Source organism: Rutilus rutilus, assembly GCF_951802725.1.
Source record: "Rutilus rutilus genome assembly, chromosome: 21".
Taxonomy (NCBI): Eukaryota; Metazoa; Chordata; class Actinopteri; order Cypriniformes; family Leuciscidae; genus Rutilus; species Rutilus rutilus.
Genome location: NC_140226.1, coordinates 12,258,460 through 12,271,715, shown reverse-complemented (window position 1 = coordinate 12,271,715; position 13,256 = coordinate 12,258,460). Strand labels below are relative to the sequence as shown.

The following is a 13,256-nucleotide window of genomic DNA, read 5'->3' as shown; positions in this document are numbered from 1 at the left end:
CTTTCCTTTGGAAAGTTAGGAAATGTCCACTTAAGTTAACAAGTGTTGGTGTATTATGTAAAAGTGCACAAAAGAGGAAAACACAATGTCATTACAATGAACTACACTTGGGGAAAATGTGATTAATAACTCTTTTTGAACTCTTCTTCAATACATATTTTTACATTAACATAAGTTTATCAGTTTTTACTTCCACAAGTCAAAGCAATTCATCATTGCTCAAGATTTAACAGCTGAAATGACTATATGGCCTTAATTTAATGCAGCAAAAATACAGTGTAGGCTACTACTTTTTTCTCAGCCTTTTTCTTGATTGCTTTTATAAACAGACAACCATTTATTTAACAGTGCCTTTCATAAAAGAGACTATAATATAACTAAAAATTACCATTAGAATATTTTTGTACTTCACTTTTATTTGTTCCCATATTCTAGTGTGGTGACTCTGACATTACAATGAACAAAGTAATTATGCAATTATTAAAATACAAAAATATAGGCTAATAAGTGATAAAAACATCTAACATGGCCACTTCTAACGGATTTAAATTGTCTGCTACTTTTTGCCAGCCCTCTCTCCTGGCTTTTGCAGACTTTGAGGTGTTCCCTGGCGTTTTGATTAAAACATTAAAATTCCGAATAAACTTCGACTATTAGTTCTTGCTCTGCTGAGGAGAAAAAAACATAGATATAATATGAGAAAAACTGTGCGCGCTCTTTGGCCACGCTGAGCAGCCAATGGCAGCGTTGCTGATCAATGTTTCCACTATCGATACATATCCCCTTTTAAGCCAGCGCGTGAACGCGCAGTTATCTCAGATAACTCAATCCAGCGATACTAATCCTATCCGGCAAGTGTGTTCGAAGAACTCAATTAGCCGGATTATGATTAGCACGATGAAATCATCTTGGATGTGTCATTTGATCTCGGATGTAATAAGCAACGTACGAAGAACGAGCCCCAGGTGTAAACAGGGCCTGTGTGTATATAAAAGATTGTAGTTGTAGAGGACTGGCAATATTTAGGTAGCACTGAGGTACCAATATTTATTTTCTCTAATTGGTTGAACAATGAACAGCAGTGCATTCATTTCTAAACCATAACAGGGTGATTCATCCCTGTCTATTTTTATACATGAAATGTGACATGCACTGTCAGTTTCTCTGCTTCCTAATGCGAGAGCATATTGTGGTGTGTTTAAGTCCTCAGCCGTGGCGTCTCCAGTGTAACACTGGTTCTCTGGCTGGATGTGAACCAGCGGTTTTCTGCTAATCCCTGTGGTTGTGTCTTGAGCTCGCGGGAGGATTTGTGCTGTCAGACGTCCTCCATGGCCAGGACTCCATGCTGACACTCGCGGCCCCGTCTTGGGCACTGTTACCAGGGGAAGAGAGTGTATCCATAGTGCCCAAATTAAGCTCCAGTAAACCTGTGGCCGGCAGTCTGTTATGCTGTGGCCTGACAAAACCCAGCAACAGAAATCCATAAAGATTTACAGGCGCTCTACCGCATGCAGCGCTGTCATCCGTGAACAAGGAAAGTTTGTGACGATTTGTTTCCCACCTTAACACCCCTTTCAGGCCTTGGAAATAGAGAGGGATAATTGGGTGTTTCTTCAGCTACGGGCACTTTTATGTCCCAGGAGTTTATTATAAAATAATAGAAACTGTTAAAACTAACTAGATAACTTTATTTGCATTCTGTTTGCTAAATGAAGGGCACAATAAAACCAATGCATTGTAGATTTTATTGTTACTTTTTACTGATTTTTAATCTTAACCTTTTAAAATATTTACAAATATTGATTTTATTATTTGTATGATGCATTCACAATTCATCAATTCATAAAAAAATTATCAAGTAATAATAAAACAGAGCAATTCCAAGATGGTCCTCGCACCATTGGTGCTCGGGCCCTAAATATTTGTAAATAATAATAAAATTTGCATTACATTTTAAAAGATAGTCTAATAAAGCTTTCTGTATTTATTGTATGAAATAAAAAAATAGCAAAATCATTAAAAGGTATTTTGTACTTGAGATATGAGACGTTTAATGTGTGAGGAAAACTTCAAGGTAAAAATGTATGTAATTTTATTGTGCATCATTTCCAACAACCTGTAATTATGTCAAATTATGCAGAAAGTTAGAACATTTATTCATTTAAGTTATTATAAATGTGTATATTTATTTTAAATGTTCAATTTAGGATACATAAAATGCTTAGCGAGATAAGGGTCTCAGCCATTTTATTCCAAAAAAATGTTTAAAATGTAATTTCCACCACAAAATGTTATTAAACAATATATTATTTGAATTGTGATTTTAATGACACTGTGGTGTAAAATACATTTACATTAAATAGCAAAACGTATATAAACGCTGCTAGTAGACATATGAAACTAGTTTGTGTGTGTTTTAAGAGAGTTTATAAAAGTCCACACGTAGGGCCAAAAGTAGTTAGCTCTAAGTGGGTGTTGTTGACATCATATCCTTGTATCAGTTGCGTCAGTCTCCGCTGTTCTGAAAATGCAGTAAATTGAGCTGTATTCAGGTGTGAGGGTGTTCCAGGAACAGCGTTCTTTTCTGTTCCACCATAGTTAATGACTACCTTCAGCACTGTTATTTGGAAACATTAATAAATGACCGCAGCGGATTGCTATTCGCCTTGTCTGTTGATGTTTCGGGCTGCTTAGCAATACCCAGGTATTATGTTTTGTTCGCTGCAGAGGGAAGAAGATGAGAGGAAATCATCCCATTGTCCTCCATATTCTTTCATTACCCAGCTCTGTTCTCCAGTATTTCATTTTTTCACTCGTCTTCTGTTTACTGAGCACGGTGCTTAGGGCTACAAGCACAGGCTTGCTTTAATGAGATATATTTTCTTTCGTCATTACTTAGAAACCACATGTAAAGATTGAGTTTAGGCCCCTGTGTATGTAAGTGAGGTGCGTCGGGCTCTTAGGGGCTGTTTATGGGTGAATAATCAAAAGCACAGATTAAAGGAGGATCATAAAAGAGAGTTTCACTCAGGTTAAATGGTCTGCTTTGAGCTTAATGGCTTGTGTGTGTGTGCAGACAACGGCTTAGCTAACAGCTATTTTCTGACAGCATTGATAAGCTCAAATTTGGTCACATTTTATTGATATGGCTTAAAGGAGGCATATCCTGGAAATAAGATTTTCTTTGCTCTTTTAAAATAAAATAGTTCAATCTGCTTTGTAAGCAAATCCAACACAAGCCTCCACCCTGAGCATTTATGGGAACTAAGCTGCAACCGTTGGTAAATAGGAAATTAGAAATCACAAACATAAGCACATTAGCATAGGACCACTCTATATATTTATACTATAGGGCTGTCAATAGATAAAAAAAATTACGCACGATTGATTGTGCCGTTTTTGTGCGATTAATCGCACACTTATCGTGAAATTAAGCATACGCCATTTATATTGTTTAACCCGTTCATTTTGTCATCATTTGCTATATCCAGCAAAGTAAACCAGTGGGTGTCTTTCCAAAAAGGACACTTGGAGACTCCAAAAGGACACCAAATAACTAAATGATATAAGGAGTCCATATAATTCATAAAGTTATGCACACCAAAGCACCCATAAAAAAAAAAAAAAAAAGTTTTTTTTTTGGACTAACGTTATAAGTGAAATTATAATTTATTGTGGTTCTGTATTTAAAAAAAAAAAAAAATTGTATTATTATTTAATGAAAGAAAATGAATCACATATATATATATAATTTTTTTTTATTTTACCTGCCATTTTTTTAACACTCTTTCTTGAATTTAAATGAACTTCTTTCTTATTTTTTTTATACATTTTAGGATGTGAAAATCTTAATGCAAATAAGTCCTCATTTGATTCTACTTTTGATTTTGATTTAATTTATTCCTTTTAGAGTCGGCAGTGAATTAACAATATCCTGTAAATGAAAAGCACTGGCGTGTGAAGCTTAATCATCAGAGCTCAGAGGGTGTGGCCTATTGCCAAGACCATTTCATTGGCTAATAATAATAATCCAATAATTTATGTTGGATTATCATGGAAGATTGCATTATTATGTTCTTTCCAGAAAAGCAATCTAGCGAGAAGAAGAGCAAAATGTGTTTTAAAGATAAACTGTCTTCAGATATATCTAGAACCAGGCTCCCTGTGTGGGCCATTAAACTGGCACGGCTTCCATATTCACAGCATCCATGGGAAACATTTCGCGTCTATGAATATGAGCCTTTGGGATTACAGTGAACAAACACAACCAGAAAGGCAGATGCCGAAATTGCTGTTTAGATATAAGCTATGAAGTGTTCAGATCGGATGTGAGGCCAAGGCAGAATCAAGGCTTCAGACAAAGTTGTCGACGTCTCAGAGAAATGATAATGACGCAGAAAGGTTGTCCCGTGAGAGCGAGGCCCGTCTGTTTACCGTCGGCTGGGTGGGCCGACTCTAAGCCTGCTTTATACGCTGTTCTTAGGCGATGTTGAATCTTCCCCAGACCATGACAAACACAAGTAATTTGTTTTTTTGAATGACTTCCGATGCAGCCAGGAAGAGCAGGACGGCATTCTTGTCTACATATAAAGGATAATTGTGCTTTCGTGCTTGATTTTTATAATTGCTGTGTTTGTTCTGTCATGCTTGTGTGAATGTAAATACATGCATTCATCTCGCTATCTCCTAAAATCTTACCACAAGGGAGTACTAGCCGACACAAAGACTTCAAACATGGTTTACACATACATACTGAATACGTATCTTGCATTTTGGATTAGCCGGTCACTTTAATTAGTCGGTAAATTAATATTTTAGCCACATGACATTTACTGACTCTCATGTCGTTTTGAACCTTTATGTTATCATTTTAGTTTTTCAATCAATCTAAATTATGACTAATAAGACTTTAACTTCCCTTTTTGGAGCTTTGAATTATAAATCACTCTACATCTTCGGAAAATGTCTGTAAAATATCTAAAGTGTTACCATATATATATATACAGTGCTGGTCAGAATTATTTGCCCCCTTTGTAAATATGATCAAAGATGGCTGTAAAAAATTAATCTGCATTGTTAATCCTTTTGATATTTTATCAAAAAAAAAAAAAAATTCTAACCTTTCATTGAAGTAAAAGAATTGAAAGTGGGGGGGGGATCACATTATGAAGTAAATGTTTTTCTCCAAAACACGTTGGGAACAATTATTTGCCCCCTTTTATTAAATACTTTTTGCAACCTCCTTTTTCCAAGATAACAGCTCTGAGTCTTCTCCTATAATGCCTGATGAGTTTGGAGAACACCTGACAGGAGATCAGAGACCATTCCTCCATACAGAATCTCTCCAGATCCTGCAGATTCCCAGATCCATGTTGGCGCTTCTTCTCTTCAGTTCAGCCCACTCATTTTCTATAGGGTTCAGGTCAGGGACTGGGATGGCCATTGCAGATGCTTAGTTTTGTGCTCAGTGACCCATTTTTGTTTTGATTTTGATGTTTGTTTTTGGATCACTGTCCTGTTGGAAGATCCAAACATGGCTTGTTGTAAGATTTCTAGCAGAGGTTATCAGGTTTTGATTTTTTATCTGTTGATATTTGATCGAATCCATGATGCCATGTAGTTGTCCAGGACCTCCAGGAGAAAATTAGTCCCACAGCATTAAAGATACAGCAGAGTATTTCAGTTTACACTTGGGGTACTTGTTTATCCCTGTATGAACCAAACCCACATTAAGTGTTTTCTGCCAAAACAGCGAATTTTTTGTTTCATCTGACCATAGAACTTGTCCCGTTTAAAGTTCCACTAGTGTCAGTTACTTTAAAAAGAAAAAGAAAAAAGAAGAGCTTTTTGGCAGCAACATTGATCTGGGAATCTGCAGGATCTGGAGAGATTCTGTATGGAGGAATGGTCTCTGATCTCTTGTCAGGTGTTCTCCAAACTCATCAGGCATTATAGGAGAAGACTCAGAGCTGTTATCTTGGAAAAAGGAGGTTGCAAAAAGTATTTAATAAAAGGGGGCAAATAATTTTTCCCAATGTGTTTTGGAGATTTTTTTATTTTTTTCCACTTTCAATTCTTTTACTTCAATAAAAGGTTAGATTTTTGCTTTTAAAAATGAGTTTGTAAAATATTTATATACACTCACCTAAAGGATTATTAGGAACACCATACTAATACTGTGTTTGACCCCCTTTCGCCTTCAGAACTGCCTTAATTCTACGTGGCATTGATTCAACAAGGTGCTGAAAGCATTCTTTAGAAATGTTGGCCCATATTGATAGGATAGCATCTTGCAGTTGATGGAGATTTGTGGGATGCACATCCAGGGCACGAAGCTCCCGTTCCACCACATCCCAAAGATGCTCTATTGGGTTGAGATCTGGTGACTGTGGGGGCCATTTTAGTACAGTGAACTCATTGTCATGTTCAAGAAACCAATTTGAAATGATTCGAGCTTTGTGACATTAGCCAAGTAGCCATCAGAGGATGGGTACATGCTGGTCATAAAGGGATGGACATGGTCAGAAACAATGCTCAGGTAGGCCGTGGCATTTAAACGATGCCCAATTGGCACTAAGGGCCCTAAAGTGTGCCAAGAAAACATCCCCCACACCATTACACCACCACCACCAGCCTGCACAGTGGTAACAAGGCATGATGGATCCATGTTCTCATTCTGTTTACGCCAAATTCTGACTCAACCATCTGAATGTCTCAACAGAAATCAAGACTCATCAGACCAGTCAACATTTTTCCAGTCTTCAACTGTCCAATTTTGGTGAGCTCGTGCAAATTGTAGCCTCTTTTTCCTATTTGTAGTGGAGATGAGTGGCACCCGGTGGGGTCTTCTGCTGTTGTAGCCCATCCGCCTCAAGGATTGTGCGTGTTGTGGCTTCACAAATGCTTTGCTGCATACCTCGGTTGTAACGAGTGGTTATTTCAGTCAAAGTTGCTCTTCTATCAGCTTGAATCAGTCGGCCCATTCTCCTCTGACCTCTAGCATCAACAAGGCATTTTCGCCCACAGGACTGCCGCATACTGGATGTTTTTCCCTTTTCACACCATTCTTTGTAAACCCTAGAAATGGTTGTGCGTGAAAATCCCAGTAACTGAGCAGATTGTGAAATACTCAGACCGGTCCGTCTGGCACCAACAACCATGCTACGCTCAAAATTGCTTAAATCACCTTTCTTTCCCATTCTGACATTCAGTTTGGAGTTCAGGAGACTGTCTTGACCAGGACCACACCCCTAAATGCATTGAAGCAACTGCCATGTGATTGGTTGATTAGATAATTGCATTAATGAGAAATTGAACAGGTGTTCCTAATAATCCTTTAGGTGAGTGTACATACCTTCATATTGTCAGTTATGTTCCGTCTTGTTTTCATTGTTCACTATTAGTTTGCTCATTTTCCTTTTGACCTAATTTTCCCCATGTGTTTTATTAGTTCATTCCATTCACCTATGCCTTGTTAATCGCCTTGTTAATTATCTCGTTTGCTCCTTTGTTTGACTGTGCATTCATACCCTCAGTGAGCTTCTGTTCATTGTTTTATGTTGACGTTAGTATCTGGAAATTATCGTCATCCGTTTATTGGATACCACTTTACTAATCCTAAAGCCTGATCTTTCTGAATCCACCAGCCAGCAGGTGTGACACATTTACATTTATTCATTTAGCAGACGCGACTTACAAATGAGAACAATAGAAGCAGTTAATCTAACAATAGGACAACAATATGCAAGTGCTGTGACCCTTCCCAGTTTAATCTAACGCAGTAACGCAGTTTTTTTATAAAGATAAAAGATATAGAATAGAAGATACAGTGTTAGTGCAAGTGACACATATATGATTATATTTACTAATGTTTGTTAATATTATTGGTTGGATGCATTTTTGTAAATTCAAAATTGTAAATGAATGTGATGTCAGCATCCAAAAAGGTCACTAAGGTCATCGGCAGTGATGATGTCACCTTCCACGCAGGCAGCGAGGGTCTTGAGAAGATCATCAGTGTCACATCAGTGTCATTTCATTGCTGTCATTCTCGCCTTGTCACTTTCGGTTTTCCAACCGCCGGAAAGACAGCAGTTACATCATATCGCATTCAAGAAGACAAATGTCCCGCTGGCAAACATGTCAGCTTTCTTGTTTTCTGCGTCTACTGACTGCAAGCAACTTGTTTCTTTAGTTAATTAATTAGTGATGACTGATTTAAGTTCCATTATTTAGCAGTTACTGCCCTTGTGCATTATTTATTTAGATTCAAGGGAAAGTGAGAATGGAGACTATGAGGGATTTGCATTTTGATTTCACTGTTTAATGAGGACAAACAATACAAAAAAAAAAAAATCTGTCATTTAGAGAGAAAAAACAGGATTTATGATGAGTTTGTACAAGTTTTCCTGTGTGTTTTGACAGGCTGAATGAACTAAATTCACCCCCTTTGGGTCTTATTTGTCAAATCAGCATAGATTTATGCATACAACAGACAAACAATACAAAAACAAAAGTTAGTTAAATCATATATCAATATACAATTATATATAAAATATGTATATACATTTAAATAGGTTATGTGATTATTTAAATATTTAATATAATTGTATTATTTAATTACTGCTTTCTAGTAGTATTTCGAACCTTCAGTGCTAGTCTGTTACTAGTCGAAGGCCTGGAAAATAGTGAGTTGTGCTTACACGTGATTCAAGCGTTCCTGGTTTGACCCGGTTTTGTGTTTGTCTGAACCAGCATGTCTCTGCTGAACCACGACTGCCAGCCGAACTGTGTCATGATCTTCGAGGGCAAGAGACTCACGCTGCGAGCTGTTAAGGTCATCAGACCCTGTGAGGAGGTACCGGTCCATCCATACACACTCACATACACCTTATTTCCCGTTCGCCTTGTCCTTTTTTTTTGCTTTTCTTTTTCACTCTTTCTCACTCTCATACACCTTATTTCACGCTCGCCTTGTCTTTTTCTAAATGACCTGGGACATTTAAATGTATGGGGCCCAGGAGAAAATGAAATGGATGGGTTTCAGCTGTCACAGGGCCCAAGAAAACATTTTGGGAAAAAGTTTTTATGTATTTATTTGTTTTAATTAATTATTTAGTTATTTCTGCAACACTAAATGGAATTGCAAAAATAGTTCCGCTCAAAGTTATTGTTATTTGGGTTGTTTTTTAATATTATTATTATTTCTATTTTTATTTTCATTTGTCCTTTCAATTTAGTAAAATGTTTGTACGTTCTCTAATATCATTAGCTTATTTTAATTATTATAACAATATTATTATTTGCTCATTTTATTTTTTTCATTGTTTAGTAGTTATTTGTTAATTGTCTTTTTTTTTTATTTTTTTTTTATTTTTTTTATTTTATTAAGTCCCCCAGTAGTGAAAATCAAGCTTTTAATGTTGTTTATATGTCTGTGTGGTGTTTTTAATATGATTTAAGACAAACCATGTACAAAGTCAACACCATTGCTGAGTATATAAAACTGCAGTTAACCAAAGACAGTCTCAAAAACAAGAGTTTGAAATCGCTGGTGTTTGTGACATCACAAACTACCTTGTAACCAATCAGGTCAATGTGTGATCGTCAACGAGTGGATCTCTGAGCTGGTGTGAGTGAGTGGAGGCGGGGCTAATTTGCATATTCATATAACCGCGTATACTTTTTTTCAAGGAAAAAAACATTTAAATATGTAATTTTGGTGATCAAAGGTAAGTTTTAAGGGATCAAATTATTGACTACAGGGGGACTTTAAAATGTATTTTTCCAGTAATGTTAATTTTTATTTTTACTTCAGTTAATAAAAATGTTTTCATTCAGTTTCCCACCCCATACTCACTCCATTGAGCCAGAACCTCTCAGATAAACAAAGTAATATTTTCATAATATTTTCAGCCCACAAATAGCAGTTGTCTATTCATTTTAAACCGGGACAGGAGAAAGTATTTTAACTTCCAAAAAATGATACACATCACACCACATTTTTTCTCAGTTGCAGGCACTTAACGGAGCCCCTGCCAGATTAACTTCACCCTAATTCAGTCATCCCAAGAATAAATCTAAAAGCAACATCCTACATATACATTTACTGCATTTAGCAGACACCCTCATCCAGAGCGTCCTGCAGAACTCTTTAACAATCACTCCCGACTAATCAGAACTCATTTAAACCTATTTACCTGACCGCACACATCCATCACACAACCAGCCAGAATAACTAGTAGAAAGCCAAGATAATCATATACATTAACACCTGAATCCATTCGGCTGATCTGTGGCGGGATGTGGTATTTCGCATTGGCCCAGTTCGACACGCTCGACAAACTCTCATTATTCGTCCGTTCTGTTTATTTCTGCTCCGAAAGTTTAGATATCCCCAAGTAAATCAGGCAGTCATGCTTAATTTCCCTCTGACAGTGGGAGGAAACGTCGAGAGAGCAAAAGCGAACTGGAATGAAATTACCAGCAAACTCTCTGTACACAGGAAGTAATGAGAATTCACAGTATAGGTGTACGATATACGATGGCAGATTACACGAGTGCTCATCGTCCCACAGACACTGTTTACACACACACAAACACACACTCATTCGCACGGCACGATTATAATTCATACACCCACACACATCTGCACACTGTACACATGGCACTGTTTGCCCATAAGGGTCGTACTCATTTTGGATCGGTTTTCCGTTTTCTCCTCTTCCTGTTTCTGTTACCTTTGCTATTTACCCATCTTTTCTAGTTTTATGTACTCTACTCTTTCTATCGGTCTCGTTTTCTCTCTCTCCGCTTCACTCAATAACTCATTCATTGGAATAACTGTTTTCCACTCTCTATATTTGACCTCCCCAAGAGAGGTTGGAAATGGAAAAAAATTATGCATACTGTGCAGTATATGCTGTCATGCATACTTTTTCTTTTCTTTTCTCTTCTTTTATTTTAGATAACAGGTGAAACAATATGCAACATGCTACATTATTGTCACATGACCCTACTACATAACATTGCATATTTAATTTAGTAAGTAGTGTTCAGCTATCATCTTGGAAATAAAGATGTGGTTATTACATATTTCATCCAATTTTAGGGAAAAGGTCTTTTTGAAATTCCAATCAAACGAGTCAAGAAGATGGTTATGTAAAGAGTGAAAATCATGGTTGATGTTGCTTCTGATTCATTTGTCATGTTGGACCGATGCGATGATACATTTTTATATATATTTTAAAATATGCAACAAAATGGCCAAAATATATTGCTAATATAGATTTACATAAATGCAATGTAACAGAACACAAGACATAACATAACACAATTTGGTCAGTTTTTTTTTTTTTTTTTTTTTTTGTCTCGGGAAGTAGATGTTCAAGCACATTGCATTGTGGGATACAGTATTCTATGCAGATTTCTGTGGTTTTATACTGCACATTTTAAGTAAGTGATACACTGTAAAAAAAAACATATTATGATTTGTCATCACATTTTTTTTTGTCAAATCAACTTATGTTCAGATAACTACTCGGTTACTAGCGTAACCTCAGTTCACTGAGATAGGGAACGAGTATCCCACTATACGCAGTGGGGAAACTCCTTTTCCTCGATTTACTGAAGCTTATATGTAAAACGCATTTGCAGCTGCACAGCTAGCACATTGAGCGTCTGGCTCGCTCATAGGCTGTGCTGCAGCAACTGCACATCCAATGGCGCGGGCGCCGTGCGACCAATGAGCTAGCCCTACGTCAGAGCGCCCCAAGGGGGCGTGGCCTTAGTCTATAATAGTCCCCCGAATTCGCCATTATAGCAGATATAACGACTGAAGCGTTATATCTGTATGTATATATATATATATATATATATATATACAGTATATATATATATATATACTGTATGTATATATATATATATACATACAGTATATGTCAGTAACCAAACCAACATAATATACCAATGAACCCAGACACTGTCGGGACAATTGGCATGTAAAAATAACCAGCCAAAGCGAGTTTTATATATGTGTGTAAGTGATTATGCACAATAACATTTAGACCAGACCAGACACCGTCGGGCCTTAATCATACTGAGAGCACCTTTGCCTGTAGCGAAGGCACCTCCATATTATAAAACTTCATGAATGTGGAAGGCGAGGACCAGCCGGCTGCATCACAAATATCTTGACCATGACGAAGCCATGCCTCTAGTCGAATGGGCCTTGACACCTATGGGGCAAACCTGACCCACAGAGGTATAAGCCATAGAAATGGCATCCACTATCCATCTAGACAATCTTTGCTTAGTGACTGGATCACCCTTGGATCGGCCACCAAGCAGACAAAAAGCTGTTCTGATTGTCTAAAAGACGCAGAACGCTCCAGATAGATTCTTAGTGCTCTGACAGGGCAGAGAAAATTAACCTCCCCATCCTCAGTCGAAGGGGGAAGGGCCAATAACGTAATAACCTGTGCTCTGAACGGCATTGAGAGCACTTTAGGTACATAACCATGCCTGGGTTTGAGGATGACCTGGAGTCATCTGGTCCAAACTCCAAACATGACAGGCTCACAGAGAGAGCCTGTAGATCTCCCATAGATGCCAGCACCAACAGGAGAGCAGTCTTTAGCGAGAGAGGTTTCAGATCAACCGACTGGAGCGGTTCAAAGGGTGGACCCTTCAGAGCCCCCAGGACCATGGAGAGGTCCCAAGGAGGTACAGAAGGAGGTCTGGAGGGGTTAATACTCCTACAGTACCTGTATTGATAAGCTTGACCCTCGAAGGCGAATCTCAAGAATGTCAAACGTCTCAAATCTAGGATGGGTCTGAGACCGCCGTCTTTTTTCGGAATTAGAAAATAGCGGCTGTAGAACCCTGAGTGTTTTAGCGCAGGGGGGACTAGCTCTATCGCCCCTTTTGCTAATAAATTCTGCACTTCGGCGCGAAGCACGTGACCCACGTTGCTTCTCACTGAAGTCTCGATAACCGCCTGAAATTTTGGGGGTCTGCGAGCGAATTGGAGCTAGTAGCCTCGCTTTATAGTGTTTATGACCCAACTCGACACATCGGGGATGGCTTGCCAGGCCAGCACCCGTGTGGCTAGGGCTTGACACACTGATTGGGACGGGTCGCCTAACATATGGGGACCTAATACCCTTACATTGTGATTTGTGCACATACTGAGTGTTGGACTGACTGTACAAGCTTTCGCCTGGGGGAAAGTCAGTGATACAACACGGAAAGGGGCC

The 13,256-nt window shown here is 38.0% G+C and overlaps 1 protein-coding gene across 1 annotated transcript in view; it reads left to right on the top strand.

Annotated features, from left to right (window-relative positions):
• Positions 1-13,256, top strand: part of smyd3 (SET and MYND domain containing 3) — a 205,383-nt gene that overhangs the window by 153,318 nt on the left and 38,809 nt on the right. Inside the window, exon 7 of the mRNA XM_084393098.1 lies at positions 8,755-8,857. Coding sequence (XP_084249224.1) covers positions 8,755-8,857 — 103 coding nt within the window. The remainder of the gene's footprint in view (positions 1-8,754; positions 8,858-13,256) is intronic.